Below are 24,621 nucleotides of genomic sequence, written 5' to 3' on the forward strand. Positions count from 1 at the left end.
GAAAAAAAATCATAATAATATAACATTTTTATTTGATTGTCATGTTTTCTTTAAATATATTATAATCTGATATACATTGTTAAAAGTTTAAGAAAAAACTTAGTTAACATAATAATATATTTCTTGTCACTTTCTCGTTATATCACACAAAAGAGTTTAAGAAAAAACTTAGTTAACAAAAAAGAATAAATCACTAAGGATATTTTAACCAATAAACTTAGTTAAATTGTTGTATAAAATCACTAATAATAATTATTTCGAAATCTGACCACTATCGCATTTCGGCATATACTTAAAACTTGGCCTTACATTTTTTTTTTTTATAATTATTTGTGTTAAGCCTTCTCTTCAAAACTAACTGAAATATTAAATTTTAAGTATTTTTCCACTTCAAACCCTAATATATTTATCATAGAATACTTAGAATTTTTAAATTTTACCAATTTTTCACAAGGGAGTACTGGAATGAGAATTTTAAAATTTCAGAAAATTTAAAATACTTGAAATTTTAATTTTAATTTAAAACTTCTTAAATTACAGTTTTGTTTCAAAAGAACTAATTCGTACAGTTTGTCAAAAAAACGTACTTAAAAATTGAATTTTTAGTATAAATGTCTATGAAAATAAACATTCCCTTTCTAAATATTTAATAATCAAAATTTATATATATTAATGTTTTTTACATCAATATTAATATATTTAGAGGACAAATATAAAGGCAGAAGAGGAAGAGATCGAGATGAAGGAAAACTGAAAATAGTAAAAAAAATGAGAAGAGAAAAATAATAAGATGAGAGAAACGATAGCAGATAGAGTTAAAAGAAAGATATGGGAGACATAGAATTAACACATAAGTTTCAATATACTATTAAGAATTTTATGTTCGTTGATAATTGAAATTCTATAACCTTTTCTAATTAAATATTTTCTAAAATTTTAAATTTTTTTCTTTTAATAAATTCTCTATCTAAATATGTTTACCACAAAATATTTCAAGTTATCTAGAATTATCCAGCTAGAATTTTCCATCATATAGTTATTATTTATAAGAAAAACTTCAACATCACGAATCATTGAATATATCATTTTAAAATATTCTAGTAAAAAAAATTACATTAGATCATTGAACAATATGTGATAATAACTAATAAAGAAACCCCACTAACCTGGTAATGGAAATCATTTCCAATAACCGAAAAGACTTCGTTTCTTTGATTGATGGATTCTACATGGGAAAGAAACAGCCTTCAGATACCAAAATACACGAACCCTAATCGCATTTGTCGTAAAGATGCACAGAAATTAATGTATCTCATGCACAGGGAATAGCCATACAAAGTTTTATTAAGACTGGTCAGTTAAACAATCTTGACAAAAAATTTAATAAAACCATATACATATATTGGAGTAACATATAAAGCTAAGCTGTATACATTAACTGCCACATTCCCCACCCCATGGAACTTGTAATAGATACCAGAATTCTCAGCCAGGTTATTACATGATTGGGCCATTACAAAATGTATAATTTTACAGACAACAAATACTAGATCCAACTTCCTAAATCTCTTTTGCCACTTCCTATTTATTTCAGAATGAATGGACTTTTTTGGAGTGTAAAAAATACATCACAAAAAGTCGCTCCCGGAACCAATAGGAGGAGGCGCAAAAAGATTTGTACGCATTCGCCTACAAAGCAAATCAGCATACTGTTCGCCCATAGCACAAACAAGCAAGGTAAAGGTTTTTTGACCATTTTTCCTGTACACAAACAGAACCCAAGTTAAAACACATCACTCTCGGTACCGACTTTACAAACGAAATCAACTACTTCATTCAACAACCACTACCTTAACATGTGTGCTTGGAAATTGAGATGTGCGCAAAGTTTCCTGGGTTTCATCACCTGGCCTGCGCCTGGGAATGCTCAGTATCAGAGCGGATTGATCCCATGTAGCAGCAGTTGCTGTAATCCTATAACCATTATCCCATCTTCTGTGGATTCCCTCACTAGGATAGAGAAAATCAAGTTCAATAACCTACATTTGAAAAAGTGTTAGTGTTAGACAATTATTACTACTCCCAAGAAAAATGGATCTTAAGGTACACAGGTTTATTCAATAATATACAAACATTCAGAAGGTAGAAAAACAAATAATGAAAGAAAAACTTGGTTACATATACAGAAGTACAATATCAACAACAAACCTGATCAGTGTATCCAGAATTTCTAGACATAACAACACCCCAGCGACTTCCAGCAGTGGCCATTGAGGTCACATGAAAACCTTCTCTCCACTTCTTGTTTATCCATTTGAATGGGAATGAATCACTTACTTTGTATGATTGTTGTGTATAGTGCGTACCTGCATAAGTTATGCCACACATCACCAAAAATCAAATCTAGCAACAGGTGAATGCTTGTAAGTAGAGGTCTGCAGAAATTCAAATCTTTGTCCACAGAGAACTGTACGCAAAATTCGCCTAGAACGTAAAGATAAACAATACTTAGAAGTGTTGTTTATCCCTTACAATGTAAGGCTACATTCTCCATCTCCCTCATAAATTTGCAAATAAAGGAAAAACATTAATGCTAGCAGTAATTGAATTAGTTTACTACAGCTCTATTAAAATTATTAAATTGATAATTTGGCTGTAAATACTGTATAAATATTATGTTCAGACATAAGTGAATAAGTAAATACTGATTCACTTATGTTCAGACACCACGGTTATCTTCCTTTCACCCTCTACTTATTCACATCATAACCTGCTAGCAGAAGCAAAGAAACCATGATCTGTCCACAGTAACCTATCAGCTCCAACTTCTCATCAATAGCACCCCCTATTCCATTGACTAAAGATCCTCCGTGCCATCTTTTCTTATGCAACCCCCCAACCATCCTTCCACCTCTTTCTGAAATCCCCAATCTAACCTAGACCAAAAACTGACAATACAGTGTTCACTCCTATCTCACTATTAAAACAGACAAACCAAATGCAAGTGTAGAAACAACAGTCTCTTCACAATACTAGTACAAAAGTCAGAACAAGTGCAAACTAAAATTGCGGTCAAGTTGAAATCATGGTTATTGAATTGAGATTCAAATCGTGAATATTTTTTTATGTATTATAAATCATGAATTGAATCTTGTTTTGAATTGTAGAATACACAACTCGTATAACTTATGTAACTTAAAAAGATAAAATAATCAAAATCCTTAAACAATGACTAATTTTTATAAAAAAAAATATAACAAACTGTATATTAATTTTTATTTTCTTTTCAAAAAAAGTTAAATAAAAATCCATAAATGACAACAAATGTAATATAAAAATATAAGAATAAATATACACTGATTTAAATAATATTGAGAAATTCTTATAAAAGAAAATAGTAGAAAGAAAATATTAAACTAATTTTTTATAAAAAATAAAAAATAAGATAACACTTATATATTATTTTATACAATAATTAATTTTTTTCTAATAATATTTTTTTATAAAAAAGATAGAAAAATAAAAAATAATATATAAATTATGACTGTGTAAAAGTATGTTGGTACGAGTAAAGATTAAAAAAAGAACAATGAAAAAGCATTTTATATTTTAAAATATTACTCTTAAAGGCCCATTCAGAACTCTCTCTCGCTTGATCTTCACACTCTTCTTCCTCCTATGTTCGTCTTCTGTGGTTCATGGGTTCATCTTCTCCCAGGTTGATTTTCTCTCCCTTCTCTGTTCATCTTCTCCCATTCTATCTATTCATCTTCTCTCATCTTCTCCCGTTCTATCTATTCATCTTCTCCCGTTCTCTTTTTACTGTTTGCCTTCTGTGTTGGTTCTATTATCAGATGTTCATCTTCTCTGCTGTTCATCTTCTCCACTGTTCAGCTTTTCCGCTGAACTTTCATCTTCACTCAGTTTCTTTTCCTATGTGTTTCTGAGTTTTTTGGTTTTTAGTTTCTTCATCATGAATCACATGTAATGGAAACCAAATCGTGAATCACACAGTTTACATCCGATTCACCTATTCATGTTATGATTCAGGTCCCAAAACGATTCATCAAACAATGTGTATAGCTGGGGAAGAATTTTGTAACAAATTGCAATTTGAATCATACGTTCTTACCATTCTAACTACACTGGTTGAAATTATTCCCAAAAACATCATAATATTGAATAAGGTACATCATCATTTTAAGGGGGTAATAAATAGTCTGTTATCAACCATTCATAATGAAAACTTAAAAAGCATACCTTTTGACATCACAACAAGAGAGCTCCCATTATTAGCTCCTGCAATCGAAGTAATGTAATAGTTTTTTTCCCACTGCTCCATGATCCATTCCTGAAAAGAAAGAGTCATTTGTTAGATTCGTCAAATGAAAACAAATAACAAATTATAAGACATGTACTGATTTATATTATATCATATAATTTCACCTTATGTAAGAAAAATGGTGACAACTTATAAACTTGACTGGAAAAACCAGTCCCAGCATCCATAATAAGTGCCCAGAGATTGGAACAAGAAGCCACACAACTAATGAGGAGCCCATCTGCAATCCCTCTCTCCACATGTTGCGCTAATCTTGCATCCGCTACATTATAATGATACCTAATTACAACCAACTCAGAAGTCAAAAACACTCATAACAAATGCTCGAGCAGTAGACACCATGGTTATCCAAATAACAAGTCAACTCGACAAGTTTACATTTCTACATCATACTATACGTGTTTGGTTGGATCTTCAGTTGGAAGTTGATTTTGTGGTTCTCAGTCATCTCTAACTTGTTGCATAAACATTGAAAAGAGCCACCCACAGTCTCAGATGTGAGGAGTGGAGAAAAATTCACTCTTTGAGAACCCATTGCATCGCGTGTAATCAATAGTGAATATTATGCAGAATTGCATTACAGAAAGGGGATTTCATGGCTATTACAATTATTTCACTTGACCTTAAAACAATCAATAGTGTAGTTGCATTAGGTTAAGCTGCACACGAGGCATTGGCAAGAAGGAAAGTGGTGGGCCAGGCAGCAACTAAGGCCCATGCGATTTTTTTTTTTAAATTTGTTGAGTCGTGACTTCATTATGGTCAGGTCAGATTACTTAGTATCGTATTCAAGTCCAATATATTTTTCAGTGGGTCCGTTAAAATAAGGTTTGAATGAATTCTGTACTTGTTAACCAATAATTGCTACTTAATATAATAGAATAAATAAATAATTAGTAGCATTAAAAAGATAAAAGTATTTAAAGCATAACATACATAGTATAACCAAACAATTACAAACAAAAAGAATAATATGATATAAAAATAAAAAAATAATAAACTTAATAATATAGTATTTTGTTACTTGAAAATTCGAGTGTAATGTATTGACTATATTGGGATGTTTTATTTTACTATTTTGCTTTGTCATGAAACTAAAATATAGAATATTATTTTACTATTGATATTTTAATGATTTTCAAGATTAAATAAACTCTTGCAAGTTTATGGAACTTCCAAGGATTTAAGTAAACTCTCAATTTTAACAACTTTGGTACACATTTTTGCCTTCAAGGTAAAGCCGAAATTTGGAGCACTGCATTCTATCTAAAAATTACTCTAGCATACTATAAAAACTGTTAAAATTACTTATTTCTTAGAAAATACTCTTGCATATTATAAATATTTCAGCACTGGCACTCATACTTTTCGGTGAATTCAATAAATTCAGTACAAGATATGAAATAACATATAAGTTCAACTACTAGAAGGACTCAAGTTACGTATGAGAAAAAAATCTCCAGTACCAAAAGGGTGCACTTAAAATCGGGCCTGTAATAAATATATGTCAAACTATGATATTAAACAAGTGAAATCAAATTCAAGGTTGAGTTGAGCCCTCGTAAAACTAAACCAAACATTTGTCTGACTTAGAAAATATTTTTGTTTGACTTGGAAAACCATTTTGTTAAAATATTAATTTAAGCAAAGTGCACACCAAAATAAAATTCAGATATCTAATTACTCAATTAACCAAGCCCTGCCAAAAAGAGACTGCAGCTCTACCTTTGCTTCATTGGCTGTCTTGCATTGTAGACTGAAATCCATTGTGTAGCAGGAACCCCCAAACGGACCTTCTTTTTGGGCTGTGAATCATCTTCTTCTTCAGTATTCAATCTACCCCTCTTCTGCCCAACCTGGTACATTTTATTTGAGGGAATAAAACCATGAACACAGACCAAATTCATGAAAGTAAAAATAGTGTCAAAACATAAAGAGAGCTCTACACTTTATTAGTAGGAGAGGCATAGATGAATGGCTATCAGTGTGACAGTGGATAAATTTACTGAAACTTCAGCGAAGCCCATTAAGCCTGATATGGTTTACTAGTAAAATTTGCTTGTGTCACACTGTGCCATACAATTTAACTTAAAAAATTAACTTTCCAAAAGTAGAACATTTATCTGAGGGAGTAAGAGAAAATTCTGTTTGTAAACAGGGAAAATTCCCCAACTTGGTTCCATATAGTTTCCACATGTACAAAAAATAATAAAGACTGATCACTCAGAAAAACAGATAATCTAAAACCAGACAGTAACGATTATACCTTTTGAGCACCTTCAGTATTAATTGGCCTCAATGCGGGATTTGGTCCAAGCATACCATCAAACAAAGAAATTAACTTAGAATAGTTAGGTTCTTCATCAAATTTCATGTTTACTACAATCTCAAGGAACTGCCTAAAAGGAGCAGGGCAGAAACAGCATAGCATCTCAGGCGATGTTCCCATCTTCTTTTTGCAGACAAGGAAGGATTTGTTATCACCCTAAAAATAAGGAAAAATCAGATTAAAACAGTATATGTAGAAAAACTCAATTACCACTCTCCATTCTAAAGTAAGTTTTGTACAAGTGTTGCAAAAGGATAATGAAAAATCGTAAATTCTATATATAAAAATATGACCATATAATTAGCATGTTTCTAGATAAACAAATCAATTAAAGTTAACGTATTTCAGGAAAGAATGACTAAATAAAATGAAGTAAAAATAGTTAACATTTCCTTATATTTGAGAATAAGAAAAAGTACGATATTTTTTGCTTATAAATGAGAACGGAGGTAGTAACATATAAGGCTTATTTTTTTAGCTTTTATAAATGAAGAGGAAATATGGTTAAATTGATTTTATACAAGTTATAAGTTGTTTTCATAAGCTGGAGAGCTTATGACATGTGAACACATTCTAAGTTACTTTCATAAGCTCTTCCATACAAGGTTATCAAATTGATATTCAAATCATGAATCATCATCATAAATTTTGAATCATGAGTTGTAACAAGTATTGAACTGCAATATTCAAGGAAAATAAAAAATAACTTCAAATACACCATACAGATTATTACATAAATAGTGTTCAATGTAATAGTTTTAAGAAAGAAATAGATAAAACAATTCAACAAAAATTGTAGGTTATATTTGAGTTTTTGAAGCCTTTGTTTTACGAAAATAGATACCAAGCAATGAAATAACCAAGTAGAATATAAGCATTGATTGAGAGGGTGACAAATAAAGTAGTGGAATAATCAAATATATTAAGTTCATAAGTGTTTCTTCAATTCCTTTTATTGAACAATCTAAGGCTATGTCAGGAAGTGAAGTGGCAAAAAGGTAAAAGAAAACACTAAAATTAGAAAATTACTGAAACATTGAATTGCATGATTTGTGCACAGATTCATTCATGCATTGTATGAGTTAAAATAAGTTGAGATACATCACATAATACAAACCAATTGGTAGCCATATCATACTGAATCATTAATAATTAGATTCTGTAACTCTGTACACTCAAGTGTATGTATAATAAAATAAACTCAAATACAGTTTTCCAAGCACACCCTCGATTATCCTTTTCTTGGGATTATATTTTATGAATATAGTATATTTCAGAACAAAAACAGGTAATGAGCACTAGTCTAGGGAGAGCAAAAAACTGGAGAAACAAAATAAATGTTTCCTGAGATGATTCGAACAAAATAAATTGCTAAAACAACACTTATTTCACAATGTATATACCTGATAACCTTGCCAAGGTAACCTGCCTTTATGAAGGAAAATGAGTGTATAGGCAAGAGATTCAAGATCATCCCTTCTACTAGCAGTTCTTCCAAGATGAGCATGAACACTGGCATATCGAACAGTCCCTCTACAAAAATTACAAATGTAACTCAGAAGCACTTTGATAACCATGACCATGAAACAAGCTATAATAGAAAAAAAAAATATGAATTCAAGAGAAAAAAATTGAAAGGGAAAAGATAACCTAAACATATCAGGACGTTGATCATATTCAACATGCAGCCCACTGGACGTGTCTCTCCACTTCGTAGCTGCAAAAGAAGTGCTAATAAATAAGAAAAGTCAAAAAGGAAAGTGTAGATACGGATGAAGTGTATCATCCTTGAATTGAACCTACTAACCTAATCCAAGGTCCACAAGATACAGTTTCTTTTCTTGTGGTGTAGATGGCTGGCCTAGTAAAAAGTTCTCCGGCTTTACATCGCCATGCACATAGCTATAATGAGCAACAGGAACAAAAATATCTTTAGAAACCAATAATCAGTATAACAACTCACAAACTTGGATTATGGCAAGCAAATCAATAAGAAAAGGATTAATATATAAAAAATTGCTTTGCAAACATACCCTCTAGAGTGCATCTTCTCCAAGATTGACAGGGACTCCACTGCAATGCAGGAAACCATTTCTGCAGACATTCTACACATTCAAAACACAGCTGTCAACATAACTTCAAAGAATAAACAATGAAAGACTTAGTCACTCCAGAAAAGGAAGGAAGAAGTGAAGTACAATAACTGCTTCAAATAAAAAAAATAGTAAAAGAATCACTGCCTCCCTTTTTATTTTATCAAACCCAAGAACCATCCCCCCCCTTTCCAGCAACAAAACAGAACTCCCCCTTCTCATAGTTTTCTTCCTCATTCTTCTCCCTCCATTGTTTCAGAACTCACAAAGTCTTCACACCTATGAGGCATACAAGTATGGGGAAGGTGATTCAATCTAAAAGTAACATTACCTTATCCATCCCTCAAAACCTTATGTGGACCTCCATGGGCTAAATTCATAACCCATAAATACAGAGAAATTATAATATGAAAGAGATTAGTGAAAACTTTGATACTGCGATATTTGTGGTTTCCTTAAAACCTTAAACCTTTCAAATTGGGAACTTTTGTTTAACCTCTTCGTTGTATTCTTGGTGTTTAGATTCATTGGACAATGGTGGTTGCTCCTCCTAACACCATTGGAAGGGATTCATGTGGCTCCATATTAGTGAATAGACAATCTACCTAATGACATTTTGTTGGTATTTGTGGGAGAAGTACTAAATTCCAAAATAGTAGGTTCTCTTAAAGGTTAGCTTGAGAATGAAAATACGTATAATATCTAATTTTTTCACTGTTTTGGCCTTAAGTGTTTCTCATGGTTTTTAAACAGAACAATGTACGCTAAATACGGATTCCAACTTTATGACATGACTACACATAATTCCAATGATAACTGTTTGTTGCAGCCTATAGGTTGAATACTAATAATTCTTATAAGTATCATTTGTTGTGATAGAGAGAGTTTATAGGGTTTATGGTAACTGCCTTTGCTTGTTTTCCATTTGTGTCTCTGTACAGTAATACTCAAAGATTGGCCAAGATAAGTGAACTGTGAGCTGATTGCAGTTCACGGATGGTTTATAACGTAAAAAGAGTGGCACAGCAAGAAGTACTACAATAGAGATGGCATAATACATAATGGAAGGGAAAAAGTATGCATCTTATTATCATATACGTCATTAATGAATGTAATGGATTAAAAGCTAATTCAGTAAGTATTTACTTAAGTAGTCATTTATATAAAAACAAAAAGGGAATCGAATTTAGCTCAAGACAAAACCAACTTTTTGGAGAAAAGAAAACCAAAAGATGACATGACACCACAAAGAATCTAACACAAGATACCATCAACAACTATTGCAACTCCAACTTCTTTAAGTCCATTCCATTAGTATATTTATTTAATATTTAGTAGTATATGCATGTGGAAGAAAATGAAGCTAAAAAAGGGGTCACCTCACTTCCATATAATAACTTTACGATAAACAAGAAGAATTATACTAGTTTTTTTTAAAACACGAGACCAATAAACAACACACCAGATATAATAAGTGGGGTTAGCTTATACTCACGCCTGGCTTGAAGAATTCCAAACATCCCACAAGCTTGGACCAAGCATGTCCATAACCTGCATACATAGCCACCCAAGGTTAAGTAGGTAAGTTGGCGATGAAAATATTAAATGGCTGTTGTGTAGACCATACCATTACGTAATATTCTCCTTGCCTCCCCTTATAGTGTACTCTAGGTATTCCATGACTGCCACCAAGGGTGCTTTCCACATAAACCATTAAAAGGGTCAAATACCGGGCCAATTTACTTCAACGCAAACCTTGTACATAATCAAAAGCAATTGACAACATATATATTTCTTATAACATAATAATAAACAGAGCACCTACTTGTAGACTTGCCACTCATAAGGAGGGCCATAGTTACATCCTTTGCTGTTCCTATGCTCAAATTTCAAAGCCACCTGAAACACGAAAGATAACAAACATGCAATCAACTTAAAGCCCCATACAGTATTCTTTATATAACAGCGAGATAACAGGATAAGTTCTTACCTCAGTGGCACCGGGACCAGCGGTACGGTCGTTACCACCGGTAACTCGCCTGCCAACAAAAACCTGTCCAAATCCTCCTTTGCCGAGTTTTCTCTCCACTTTGTAGACAGGCGATCCTCCTACTTGAACCTGCGGAGTGGAAACAACTATTATAAGTATCCACATATTAACATCACCAAATAATGCTCAAACAAAAAAAAAAATAAGTAATTAAAAAGCAGTAGAATACCCTATCCGGGAAAGGAGCTGGGTTAGCATCATCTTCTTGCGCAACACCCTTGTTTGCACTCAGGCCACCACTCTCATCCCCCATCGCGCCGCCTTCAACTTTCTTCTTCGTATGATCGGATATGACAATGACCGGCTTCTCCTCTTCTAATTGTTTAGCCGCCAAACGAGTCCTTGGCCTCTCCGCCGCCGCCGCCGCCGCCTCCCTGGCAACTGCAGCGCGAGTCTTCACGTATCTCCCCCCCGAAGACGGTTGTTCCGAGCTTCTACGACCAACCGGAGCACGACGTCGTCGCGGTCCACTACGAAGCTCCGGCATTCTCCAAACCCATGCAATCGATTCGCAACGCTAAGATCATTATATGCTCATGAAAGCTGCGACTGGCTATTCATAGATGGAATTGTTGCAAAGCAAAAGCAGAGAGAACAGAAGAAATGGATGAAGGTTAGGGTTAGGGTTCGGTGGTGGATGAGGAAAGTATAGCATACAAGATTAAGATGAAAAAGGGAAAATGGAAAAAGGAATACAACTGATAAAAGAAAAAAAAATATTAAGATAGAAAAGAAAATATATCTAGCAAATTTTTATTAGGAGTAAAAAGGTGAAAAACCATTTTACTGCGGACCCCACTTGGTCATCAGACACGAAGATTCATAGTATTTAGCATTCACATAAATTCATGGTAAAAGAAGATGTACAAAAATTAAATTCATAATTCATTGTTCATTTCATACATAAATGTAATTGTATCTATCTACTGGATTATGCCATTTTTCTGTTATTATTTTGATTTTAATTTTATATATTTGGTAAATAATATATATATATATATATAATTGTTTAAAATTTTATTCGACTTTTTTATTACACTAGAAATAAAAAAAAATATGTGTATACTGTATTAAAGTTATGTTTAAATAAAAATATTACAATAAAAACAAACAGAAATATATAAATGTGAACTAATACTTTACTATTAATTTTGATATTTTGTTAGGCCACTATATGGTCTGACCGAACCACGACTTCGAATGTATTCTGTTCGAATAATTATATATTAAAAAAATTATTTACAAAAATAATAATATCTATTAAAAAAATATGGATACAAAATTATAGAAAATAAAATATATTGAGTAAAATTATTAGACTTTCGTTACTGGTCATTCCTACTCCAGCCCACAACACTCTCAAATGTTTTCTTCCTTAGGATATCTTGATAAATTTGCATTGACAAGCAAGCTGTAATAACAAATAATTAATAATAAAATAAAATATTATTTGTCTATTTTACATACAAATCATTCTTACAAGTGGAAATATGTGTTATATGTTTACTTTTATTTTATGATAATAAAAATAATACTTTTTTTATTATTATAATAATAAAAATAATATAAATAACTGTTGTAATTTTACTATAGATACTTTTATTTATTTTGTATATATTTTTATTATAAATAGTTATTTTTAATTTTAAAAATAGGTAAATTTAAAAAAAAAAATCACTTAAAAAATAAAATTGTAAAGAAAATGTGTATATAAAAAATAATATTTTTTATATATTGTATAAATGCAATATTTTGTTTAATTTAACTATATATTTTAATAATAATATTTTATTTGTTTATCACGTGTGTTAAAAAATAATAATACCAAATAAAAAATATTAAGCATTCCTACTACTTTTTAATTACTTTGAGATTATAATGATCCAATTCAAGTTTTTTTTTCGTAAACTAAAATTGAAATAGGTTATTGTGATCAATTTTTAAAATCAAATTGAAATTCATTTTTTATCTTTGGAAGAAATGTAACCATTGCTAACTTATTATGAGTGTTGTGTTAATCCTATATGAAATCTTATATGGTTTAACCTTGGTGCAATCTTTTTAAGATTTTTTTTTTTATGATAATGAACGATAGATTAAGTCACATTATATTCTCATGAACCTTTTAGTGTGTAAGTTAGACAAAAACTCTAAAATAGTGCAATTTCCCTTTCAAATATATCAAATAGTGTAAAACTTTAAAAAATTACTAAAATGAGAGTTTGTCAATTTAGTACAACTTCATTACGAAGAAACTATGTCTACTTGGACTTCAATATTGTAATTTTTTAATTAAAGTTAAATTAGCTTATTATTATTTCATTGTATTATTATATCAACTGATGTGCTAGTTTTGTATAATTTTAGTATATAACTAAAGTGATTTTAATTGGATACAACTTCAGTGCATTATATATAAGTTGTATTTATAGTAAGTCATCGAAGTGAGTTTATTTGTTTCAAGCTTGATACATGCAATTTATATGTTATAATTTGAGAAAGAGTCTTAGAATAATTATATCTATGTATCATCATTAAACTTACTTAATCATTAAACCTACTTAAGATTTAGTGTATTAGTCTTTATAAGTTGTATTTATAGTAATACCTAGTTCTGCATCTAGGTAACTAGAGCATACCTTTAATCTTTCAGAGGGATTAATTAAGTCCTCTAGAAATATATTTTTAAGTTTCAATATCAAGTGTATTCTTAAAATAAAAAACATTAAAATTGAACAAGAATGAATATATAAAAACCTTCATGACTTTTCCAATGCATTATACACATACCAATTAAAATTTGAGAACAAAGGAAAACTTGATTAAGTTCATTGCTGACAGAGTACTTTCACATACCAAATTCACAAATTAATTACCACAAGCACTATTAAAGTTAGGATAACTTAGTCAGAATCGAGGAGAAGTTGCTATAGTTTGAGCATCATATCATTAAAAAATATGAAATTAAACACAAATTCAGGCCAGTAAAATGGGCGTACCGCACTATGACTTCAGTATATACTGAACATAAAACTAGAGATAGAGAACTAGCAACATATCAATAAATAGAATAAACTCAATTCAGCTTTGGTATAAAATCAATAGTTACTACATATAAAACTTTAGAAGCTGGAACACACAAATAAACAAGATAATACTCATTCTTCTCGAGTAGCAGGATCCATTCCAGTAGAAGGGCTGTCGGCAAAATATTCCTGATGCCTTAGATTCACGCCATACTGTTCATAAAAGATAATGAGTGGACTGTAAAGGAATGTTAACATAGCAGCAAAATTAGCCAACATGAACGGTATATTATCTTCTATTCATAGATCTCAATTAAACACATAATATCGATCTAAGAAGAAGCCTAAAAACATTTATTATACATGAATACACCACCGAAATGGGATGACACGATTATTTGCAGTTTGTTTCTCTTGGCCCAGAGGGGAACGGGATCCGACAGCTGACCATGCTTACCCATGGCATGTGTCTGAGACTGACTGCCCTAAACCCTTTGTGAAGAAACCCCCAAAAATAAAGAAAATGATGAAACTAGACCAGCTGGTCAGACAGGGCGGAAAACATGGAATTAAAAGCCATTGAACGGATTCAAACCAATTAAAAGTCTTCATTTTCCCGTTGAGATAAGAAAATGAAAGAAAGTAGTGAAATATGTCATTGGCAATGACGGTGTTCAAAGCAGTGGAGATGATACTACTATTCTGTTCCCAATTATATTCTCTCAGAAGATGTGTAAATTGTATAATTGGGTTAAGACCTTCTGCGCACTATTGAATATTAGCCAAAATCACCATTTTCTATAAACTTACAACAGAGCGAAAAAAGATCAAGATAAGCTAGCAAAAAGTAAAGGTTTAAAAGATGAGTGATGGGTTATCACATACTTGCATGGAAGAGAGTGAATTATTCATATATATAGTCAGGAATGGAGAGTGGATATTACATAGTGAGAGTAAACATCCATAATACACAATGGATTGCAATGACCCTACAATGAGGAGAAATAGCAAACCACTCTTACCTCGCGCAATGCTTTTGATAGGTCTTCCATGGTCAAAACTAAACGTTTATCCTGTTATACATGACGAAATGTGAGTACTGCTCATACACATAATGAACGTATAGAGAAAATCAGTTATATGCTGTCAAAACCTTTTGCTGCTTGTCCCTTTTGTCTTTTGGAATTGTTGCTTGTCTTGCTTTACAGTGCCTGCAGTTAACATCTAGTCAACCCATCATCCAGTATAGACACATAAAAGAAAGACAAGGCAACTAAATTGACTAATAATGTTAGGTTCTTTAATCAAGAACCTAATGGAAACTCACTTCTCTTCACTCAAACACAACACAAGAATGCTGAAAAGTTTCTTTATTCACAAAACAATAAGAGATACAATGCAGAGAGCTTAACCTCTCCCGATCAGGACAACACGTTCCTGACAAAACAATAGTATTTACTTCGCTAACTCCTCAAAGCTACCCTCACAGCCCTTATATATAAACCTCCTAACTACCCATTCTAATTGCCTTGGCAGTTAGGTTGTGTACTGGTCTGTGTACCGGTTTTCCTTCTACTATATACAAGTAATGGCCTAACAATACCCCCCTCGCCTAAAACAACCTTGTCCCCAAGGTTGAATTCAGGATATTGTTCCTGAATGGTAGCCACATCTTCCCAGGTCGCTCCCTCATGGCCCCCTTCTTGCCACTCTATCAGAACTTGTGGTACTACAACTTCACCCAACTGCCTTTGCCTCCTTTCCAAAATCCTCACAGGCCAAAACATGGGCCCCTCGGCCTGCAGCTCCACCTTGCAATTCCTTTTCTACTCTCTTCTCTCCCACCGCCTTCTTTAATTGAGACACGTGAAAGATCGGATGAATCCTAGCTGTCTCTGGCAATTGTAGACGAAAAGCAACCTTTTCCACCTGTTGTAACACCTGGAAAGGGCCAAAATAACGTGCTGCGAGTTTTGGATGTAAACGTGTCGGCATGGAAGTCTGCCTGTGGGGCTTGATCCGCAAGTAAACCCAATCTCCCACCTTGATATCCGCTTCCCTCCTCTTTTTATTTGCCTGGTTCACCATAGCATCTTGCGCTTGTTTAAGATGTTGTTGTAATTGCCTCAGCGCTTCATCTCTAGTAATCAAATCCTGCGCCACCGTTTCAACAGCTGTTTCCCCGGGAATAAATCGACTCAAAGCCGGTGGGGGACGTCCATATACAATCTCAAAAGGAGAACATCTCGCTGCAGCCTGATAACTGGTATTGTACTAGTACTCTGCCCAAGGTAAAACCGTCTTCCAGCTCCTAGGTTGCTCGGAACAAAAACACCTCAAATACCCCTCAAGAATCCTATTCACCACCTCTGTTTGACCATCCGTTTCTGGATGGTAAGCTGTGCTCATTTTGAGCTGGGTACCCTGCAGTTTAATGAGCTCCCTCCAAAATATACTGAGAAATAGAGGATCCCTATCACTTACAATTGATGTAGGAATCCCGTGTAGTCTGACTACCTCTTGAGTGAACGTCTCTGCCACTGTACGAGCTGAGTAAGGATGTCTCAAAGCGATAAAGTGGCCATACTTTCTCAACCTATCCACCACCACCAAAATAGCGTCAAAGCCTTGAGACTTGGGCAGCTTGACAATAAAATCCAGGCTCACCTCCTCCCAAATAGCCTGCGGAATTGGCAGAGGTTGTAATAAACCTTGGGGTGATGCAGCCACATACTTATGCTGTTGACAGATCACACATGCAGCCACAAACTCGGTCACCGTCTTCTTCATTCCCACCCAATATAATGACTGAGCGATTCTCCTATATGTACGAAATACTCCCGAATGTCCCCCAGTGCTGGTCCATTGAAATTCAGCTAACAATCTAGGAATCCAGCTGGATTTAGCCGACAAAACCAACCTCCCCTTATAATGCAGTCGGTCCTTCTCCAGTGTATAGGCCGCATGTGTATTCGGATCCCTCCTTACATCTTCGATGATCTTTCTAAGTGTTTCATCCTCCTCCACTTCCTTCAAAACGTCTTGGAAGTCATGCCAATAAGGTCGGGATATAGTTCGCAGTTCCAGCTCCTCCATATCCCCTTCGCCCTTTCGAGATAAGGCATACGCGACTTTATTTGCACTTCCCGGCTTGTATACTATGTCAAAATCGTAGCCCATTAGTTTGGCTATCCAATTTTGCTGACTATAAGTTGTAATCCTCTGCTCCAACAGATATTTAAGGTTGCGCTGATCTGTATGCACCACAAACTTTCTCCCTAACAGATACGGCCTCCAGTGTTGTATGGCCATCACCAAAGCCATCAATTCCTTTTCGTAGATGGATTTCGTCAGAGATCCTTTTGACAAAGCCTTGCTAAAGAACGCAATGGGCGAACGCAATGGGCTTCCTGTTTTGCATCAACACCGCACCAACACCTCCCCCTGAAGCATCGCACTCCAGGTGAAACTCCTGAGTGAAATCAGGTAATACTAAGACTGGTGCAGACGTGATAGCAGACTTCAGGGCTGCCATGGCTGCTCTGGCTTTCTCCGTCCACTCAAACTTCCCCTTTTTTAACAACTCTGTTAATGGTCTGGCCAGCTCCCCATATCTCTGCACAAATCTTCTATAGTAACCGGTCAAATCCAAGAATCCTCTAAAAGCTTTCAAGTTCTTCAGTGCTCCCCATTCCACTTCGCTTTGATTTTATCTTGATCCATTTCTACACCCTACTCTGAAATCTGATAACCCAGATAATGTACCCGTTGCTTTCCAAACTCGCATTTCTTTGGATTTGCAACCCACCCATGTTGTTCCAGTAGCTGCAACACCATCTTCAAATGCGTCATATGTTCTTCCCAAGTGGAGCTGTAAACAAGAATATCGTCGAAGAAGACGAGCACCCACTTCCTCAAATATGCTGCCATTAAATCATTCATCGCATTTTGAAAGGTAGCCGGCGCATTCGTTAGCCCAAAGGGCATCACCAAAAACTCGAAGTGGCCTTGGTGGGTTCGGAAGGCCGTCTTCTAAATATCCGTTGCACCCATCCTTATCTGATGATAGTCGGCCTTCAGATCCAGGTTGGAGAAATATCTTGCCCCCTTGAGTTCATCCAGCAAGTCCTCAATAACTGGTATCGGAAATTTATCCGGAACAGTGGCTTTGTTCAGAGCCCGATAATCCACGCAAAACCTCCAGCTTCCGTCCTTCTTCTTTACCAAAATTACAGGACTTGAGTAAGGGCTCTGACTGGGTCTTATAATACCAACCTTTAACATGTCTGCAACTTGCTTTTCAATCTCCTCTTTCATGAGATACGGGTATCTATATGGCCGGACATTTATAGGATTTGCTCCCTCTTTAAGCACTATTCTATGCTCCAAATTACGACGGGGAGGAAGCCCTTCTCTCTCCTGGAACACGCGTCCATAGGTCTGCAGGACAGTTCGTAATTCCACTATCTGCGCCTCTGTCAAATCACGCGCCACCTCACCCCCTGTTTCCTGCTCCACTACACCTAACTCCCATACAAGTGCCCAAGAGTCACCATCCACTATCTTCCATAATTCCCTAGGTTCCACCAACTGTCTTGATAAAGCTGGGTCTCCCCGAATAGTTATCTTCTCGTTCCCCACTCCAAACCTCATCGACATCTCTCTCCAATTGATCACCACTTCCCCCAGTTTAGCCAACCAGGCAATTCCCAAGACGACGTCCACACCCCCCAATTCAAACACATACAGCTCCTCCTCCACCGTGGTGTCACCCAAGCGTATTCGGACTTTCTCGCATCTCCCCCTCGTCACCATTTTATGCCCATCACCGAGACTCACAGTATACGACGGTGTATCAACCACCGGCAGCTCCAACTCCTCAACCACCTTTCGGCTAATGAAGTTGTGACTGGCCCCACTATCAATGAGGACCACCACTCGCTTTTCCCCGATTAATCCCGTCAACTTCATCGTTTTGGGCGGCGTTAACCCCTCCGCCGAACATGCCGAGAGCTCCATCGGTTTCGTTTCCTCGCCTGCGTCTTCCTTCGATTCTTCCCCCTCGTCCTCCGCCAACAGTAAAACTCTCAAGCTCTTCTCTGAGCACCGATGGCCGTGAGCGAAAGGGCCCCCACATTGGAAACATCTACCTTCTGCCCTCCTTTTCAAGTACTCCGGGTAAGGTAAGTTTCGTACCATTCTTCCTCCACCTTCGCCTCCGGCAATCGTATTCCCCCTCGCATTGGTGTTACTGGCCATTGACGACCCCTCCTGTCGGGTTGCTCCTCCTCCTTCTGCCCCATTGGATCGGCTTACAGAGTTACGATCCCCGTCTCCCCTAACGATTGTCGAAGTCGCTCGTAAATTCACCGGATTCACCCTTCCTCCGTTCCAGACTACACCCCGTGCGCGATTCATTGCGTCTTCCACGTCCCTCGCAACCCTTACCGCGATCATGAAACCTTGGGGATCTTGGATTCACACTTGCCCTTTAATCTCTTCTCGTAACCCAGCTAGGAAGAATCCCAATATCAACTCCTCTGATAACCCCTGGGTCTGACCCAATAACATCTCAAAACTCCTAACGTATTCCTCCATCGTGCCCCCTTGCCTCAATGTGGCCAATTGTTCGTATACGGTTCCCCTAAACCCACCTCCAAAGCGGTTAATCAGTCCAGCCTTCAGACCCGTCCAAGAACGATTCTTGGTCTTTTCTCTCCAATATTTGAACCAGTAACTCGCACTCCCCTCCATACTAATGTAGGCCAATTCCACCTTATCTTCCTCTGCCACCTTCTGGATATCAAAGAACCGTTCAGCCCGGTAAATCCAACTATGTGGTTCCACTCCTTCAAACGACGGTAACTCGACCCTTTTCCGCCAGTTTTGGGGAATTCCCCCGTTGTCGTGCCTTACTTGATTCTCGTTCACAGAGCTGCTACTTCCTTCAGAGCCACCCCCTTGACTATTGTGTCCTCTACCCATCCCTTTTATCAATTGTTGTAGATCGCGCCTGATCGCCGCTGTCTCCTCCTTGATTCCCTCCACCGTAATCTCCAAATTGTCCAATCTTCCCTCCATCTGACTTCCCATCGCTGATTCCTCTCCTCCTTGGATCCGACAGGTCGGACCAAATGTTAGGTTCTTTAATCAAGAACCTAATGGAAACTCACTTCTCTTCACTCAAACACAACACAAGAATGCTGAAAAGTTTCTTTATTCACAAAACAATCAGAGATACAATGCAGAGAGCTTAACCTCTCCCGATCAGGACAACACGTTCCTGACAAAATAATAGTATTTACTTCGCTAACTCCTCAAAGCTACCCTCACAGCCCTTATATACAAACCTCCTAACTACCCATTCTAACTTCCTTGGCAGTTAGGTTGTGTACCGGTCTGTGTACCGGTTTTCCTTCTACTATATACAAATAATGGCCTAACAAATAACAATGCACTTAAAACTTAGCAAAGAACAAAACTCATGGATGATTAAGAAGGGAAGAAATTTGTGGGATTCTACGTTGGTAAAACTAAGAAAATCAATAACACTTGGACCAAAGCAAATATTAAAAAACAAGTTGGCCACTTACATTCTATGAAGACATTAACACTTATTGTCTAAACTATAGGACAGTAGGACTCTGCATACATATGTGAGTGGAGAGTGACTTGAAATCAAATGAAATAAAATATAACCAATATATCATCTATTCAACTTTACTCGAGATGGTGAGTCTAAAAAAGAATGTTTACAGTAAAAGTGCAGTACTTCTTCCTAAATGGATAATACCAAAAGTTGCTATCCCAAGGGGCCAAAAGTTTGTCAACAGCCTTAATATTAAGCTTTTGATTCACATTCGTCCTCTCATTGTAGAGTCTACATTTATGGACATTTACATAAGTAGGGATAAAATCACAAAATATTAAGTGCAAATAATTCCATTGAAATGCGTGTGTATATGCATTTGCTATATAATACCCCGTACACACTCCTAAGCTCCTCTCTCGAGCATGAACTAACATTTGCAAAAATTTCAAAACTTTTAGGAAACAAGAAAACAACTTCAACGTAAGAATATGTCTAAAGATAACTAACACATGAATAGTTAGTTGTGATGGCGTAATTTAAGGTTAAAAATAAATAAAATAAAAGCTAGAAGGTAAAGATTCAACCAAAAACACAAGTAAAATAAACATACTGAAGTGCATCTCCAGCAACTTCAGCAACAAACTTTTGAGTGGCAACAGCTACCAATCTAGTCCTGAAAAAATGACAAGTGTTTCAAGTCAAGCTCACAGTATATGAACAAGAAATGCAAAGGTCAGGAATCCAATAAATAAGTCAGCAACAGTCAACCAAAATGCCAAAGTTTTGAAAACCAATTTAGTTTACAACAGGCACATATTATCCACTGTATTGGAGGTCGAAAACAACAATGCACAACAGGAAATCCAAAATTAAGCCAGTAAGAGTGAGAAGAAAAATAAAATAGCTAGCATATTTCATCATTTTCCCACTTAAATTGATTAACAGTTTCCAATATAATGATTGCACCATGTTAAACAATCCCAATGAAAGAATGAAAGAGTGAGACACGTTAAAAATAAATAAATACAAGAGTTGTGATTTGCACAAAAACCATAAAAGAAATATACACTATTAATCTTGTACCTTTGTTTGTTAATCCCCTTATATCTAAATACCTTAAAAACTCTAAAATTAATAGCTGCAAGGGCAGAGGGACACAGCAGAGATGGGTCCATGACATAGTTGAGTTCCTAAGATGGTATTTTTTATTTCCTTCTAGAGATCGGTTCTGCCTTTGATTTTTTTACAGAAAATATCGACCAGCTATCATAATATGAAACCACTGTAGCCGTCAACATTATGCAAATTCATGGTTATTTTCAATTGAGACCCTATTAAGTTTTCTTGGTTTATTAAATACTCAATTTTTATATTTTCGGTTCGTTTTTTCTGTTTAACTAATCTTTTAACTAAGTGTATTGAGTGCTATCTTTTCTTGTTATCTAGATCACTTGTATCTAGGGTAAAGAGATATAAATTTTTGTTGTTAATATAAAACAATATTGTGATTAGTGTTAAACTACAAAGACGATGGGACAAAATAATTAAATAGAGACTCAACTTAAGAATACCTGAATCTATTAGGAAATTCAAACATAATTAAGCCAAAAACAAATAGATGTCTCAATAACTGCCACAAAAAGGAAAGAGAAACCAAGCAGAAACCATGGTAATCAATAATCTGTTTCCTCAAAGAAGAAAAAAGAAAAATGGAGAGAAGAGGAGGAACCCACAATCGAACGTCAGGACACTGAAAACCGCTCTTGGCCAAGTAATGCTCCACCAATTCATCAGGTATCTAATCAAAGGGAACAGTGATTAAATTGTGCAGAATGGGAAATTAGAAGAACAGAGATAAAGGAAAGTTACAGTGGGAGTGTAATCCATCAAGGAAGCAAGGAAATCGGAGAGAGCAGTGTCATCGTCGCCTCTTCCATCACTCGATTGCGGGTTCTGATTCATCCTGCTTTCTTACCGATCAATCGCTACTAAAAAAGAGCTTCATAATTTATAACAAGAAACGTTTTTTGGTTCAATAAATTAACAGCGACACATCAAACAAACACAGAATGAAGCGCTTCGCAATTCAAACCTCAACTCACTATCTTCTTTCGCTCCTCCCTTTCTCCCTCTCTTTTTATATCAGCAGAGCCCACATTTTCTTACGACGAAAAAACTCAACACACATTTCTTTTTTGTTATATGCACCCCCTTTTTCTCTTATTTGAAAAGCGACATGCTTTTCACAATTTTAAAAACATATTTTTTAAACATTAAATTTATCAAGTGTCTATGAAACTATTTTTTAATAATAACAAAGTATATTTATATTTTCTTAACAGAATACATTGTATGAGGAAAACGAAAGAAGATATCTCATAATGATATCTCTGTTATTTTAAAAAGTATAACATACACTACGCACCGATATAACAAACTCATTAATAATTTTTCATATTTACCTCTATAATTTTGTTTGCACATTAATTGAGAGGATGGAATTGTCGCTTAAAATTCAAACTCATTAATTAAAAGTTAAATTAAAACATCTTCCGAACAAGATTTGATATTTGAATCACTGTAAAAATAACTTATTAAAGAACAAACTTTTCAAACTCTACGACTTCTTATTTTATTACCCATATCTACTCATACACATAATATATATATATATATATATATATATATATATATATATATATAATTGATTTAGGAGTACAAATCTATATATAAATTAGAAATTATCTTTTTAGTATTGTATCAAACATTTTATAATCCTATAATATGATTATTAAAAAATAAATTTTTATATTTGTAAAGAAAAGAGAGGATGAAGAATAAAATATTCTGTAAAATAACTGTAAACATTTATTAAATGCCATAAACTAATTACTGAAGGAGCGTTCTTGATTTATTCTACCGGTTTGTAATAAATTTAAACAAACTCATATTAAAAAGCTAAGGGATAACCACATGGCATTAATTAATTATTAATGTCACGTGGAGATGGATAGAGTTTTTCTAACCGTGATCGTGCTCCCATTGGATAACTAGCTGTTCAATGTTCCGGTGCCTATATAAGCTGTGGAACAGAGAGAGAAGAGCGTGGAACAAAGAGGAGAGAAGAGAAGCGTTGAATAGCAATGTTCATGTGGTGACTGTGTTGTGTGTGCTTCTTCCCCAGAAGAAGCAAACCACTCACTTCTCCTCGCGCTGCGTGCGGTGCTGGGAGAATCCGAAATCGAAAAGGAAATCCGAAGAAGATGAAGATGAAGATTAACGTCGATACTCTCAGGAGATTCACTTCGTTATTCAAGTGAATCCTCAAGACATTATAAGGCTTTTCTTTTACTTCTTTTTTAATTTTCTCCCTCTTTCACTTTTTTCTTTGTTCTAGTATAAGCTATACTAAATTTGCGTCTAATGCTGTTGAATTTGAATTTACGTTTTTTCAGAATATTGATTTTCTTGTTGTTAATTTTTTTTCGGATTAAACCGTTTCTTTAAGTTCTTTTGTTTTCTTGAGTAGTTCTTTTTGTTTCTTTAATATGTAGTTGCATTTGCGACTGAGTATTTGAATTTACAGGTTTTCCGAAATCATTTGTGGATTGTTAATTTTATTGGTTGATCTTTTAGATTGCTGATTTGAACAATAAGGTATCAAAGACTTATTCATCTAGGAAATTTGCTTAATGATGCAGAATAAGGTATTATCAAGTGGAGCCATCTCTATCCTCGGACCTGGTGAATATTTTTATGATTTTAAAAGCAATATTGTTTCATCAAGTATCTCAATGAATGTGTACCTGCTCGAGCTGGCATTCAAACACAGTTTATAGTGATTATTTTTATATGTTGAGTATCAATATTGGATATATGAACTACGTTCTTGTTTTTTAAATCATAGTATTTTTATATTTAATGATATCCAATATCATAGTATTTTGCAGATTGGATGTGACTACAATAAAGTGTCATTCCTTCTTATTTTGTTACATGTTTAGGTTGCTCAGCCTCAAAGTTCTTCATCAACATATGGACCTCTGCATCCATTCTTGGACAGTGAGTTCGTATTTATATCCTCCTTTGAAAGCATGTTTGGAAGATTTGAGGAAGAACGAGTTTGAAGAATTTTTTTTGAAGAAATTGAAGGTAAAATTTGTGTTATTTATTTTAAAGAATTTAAAAA

At 34.8% G+C, this 24,621-nt stretch overlaps 2 protein-coding genes across 2 annotated transcripts; both read right to left on the reverse strand.

The window, feature by feature from the left end:
* Nucleotides 1–1,326: 1,326 nt before the first annotated feature.
* On the reverse strand, nt 1,327–11,510 carry LOC124845606 (casein kinase 1-like protein HD16). The gene is made up of 16 exons (XM_047322725.2): nt 10,984–11,510; nt 10,755–10,883; nt 10,590–10,663; nt 10,392–10,461; nt 10,260–10,315; nt 8,705–8,776; nt 8,479–8,573; nt 8,322–8,388; nt 8,075–8,204; nt 6,609–6,827; nt 6,068–6,198; nt 4,447–4,621; nt 4,261–4,351; nt 2,209–2,366; nt 1,851–2,039; nt 1,327–1,761 (listed from the first exon to the last, which is right to left on the reverse strand). Exons 1-16 carry the CDS (start codon nt 11,299–11,301, stop codon nt 1,702–1,704), a joined length of 2,034 nt encoding a protein of 677 aa, XP_047178681.1. The 5' UTR covers nt 11,302–11,510; the 3' UTR covers nt 1,327–1,701.
* Nucleotides 11,511–13,729: 2,219 nt separating this feature from the next.
* Nucleotides 13,730–22,629, reverse strand: LOC124839070 (transcription initiation factor TFIID subunit 10). Its single transcript, XM_088113812.1, has 7 exons — nt 22,525–22,629; nt 22,302–22,431; nt 22,166–22,230; nt 21,043–21,105; nt 14,994–15,051; nt 14,863–14,913; nt 13,730–14,053 (listed from the first exon to the last, which is right to left on the reverse strand). Exons 2-7 carry the CDS (start codon nt 22,392–22,394, stop codon nt 13,973–13,975), a joined length of 411 nt encoding a protein of 136 aa, XP_087969938.1. The 5' UTR covers nt 22,395–22,431; nt 22,525–22,629; the 3' UTR covers nt 13,730–13,972.
* Between the last annotated feature and the right edge of the window lie 1,992 nt (nt 22,630–24,621).

Source organism: Vigna umbellata, chromosome 4 (assembly GCF_029865625.1).
Source record: "Vigna umbellata cultivar VRB3 chromosome 4, Vumbellata_1.0, whole genome shotgun sequence".
Classification (NCBI taxonomy): Eukaryota; Viridiplantae; Streptophyta; class Magnoliopsida; order Fabales; family Fabaceae; genus Vigna; species Vigna umbellata.

Bases quoted from the DNA above. Each gene is read 5' to 3' on its own strand.
- LOC124845606 (XM_047322725.2), bottom strand. From the start codon at position 11,301: ATGCCGGAGCTTCGTAGTGGACCGCGACGACGTCGTGCTCCGGTTGGT. The intron at 10,664-10,754 runs GTAAGAACTTAT...TTCGTGTTTCAG, and splicing joins CTGGTCCCGGTGCCACTGAG to GTGGCTTTGAAATTTGAGCA. The intron at 8,205-8,321 runs GTTATCTTTTCC...TAATTTTTGTAG, and splicing joins CAACGTCCTGATATGTTTAG to AGGGACTGTTCGATATGCCA.
- LOC124839070 (XM_088113812.1), bottom strand. From the start codon at position 22,394: ATGAATCAGAACCCGCAATCGAGTGATGGAAGAGGCGACGATGACACT. The intron at 22,231-22,301 runs GTAACTTTCCTT...CCCTTTGATTAG, and splicing joins TGATGGATTACACTCCCACT to ATACCTGATGAATTGGTGGA. The intron at 14,914-14,993 runs GTTTTGACAGCA...CATGTATAACAG, and splicing joins AAAGGGACAAGCAGCAAAAG to GATAAACGTTTAGTTTTGAC.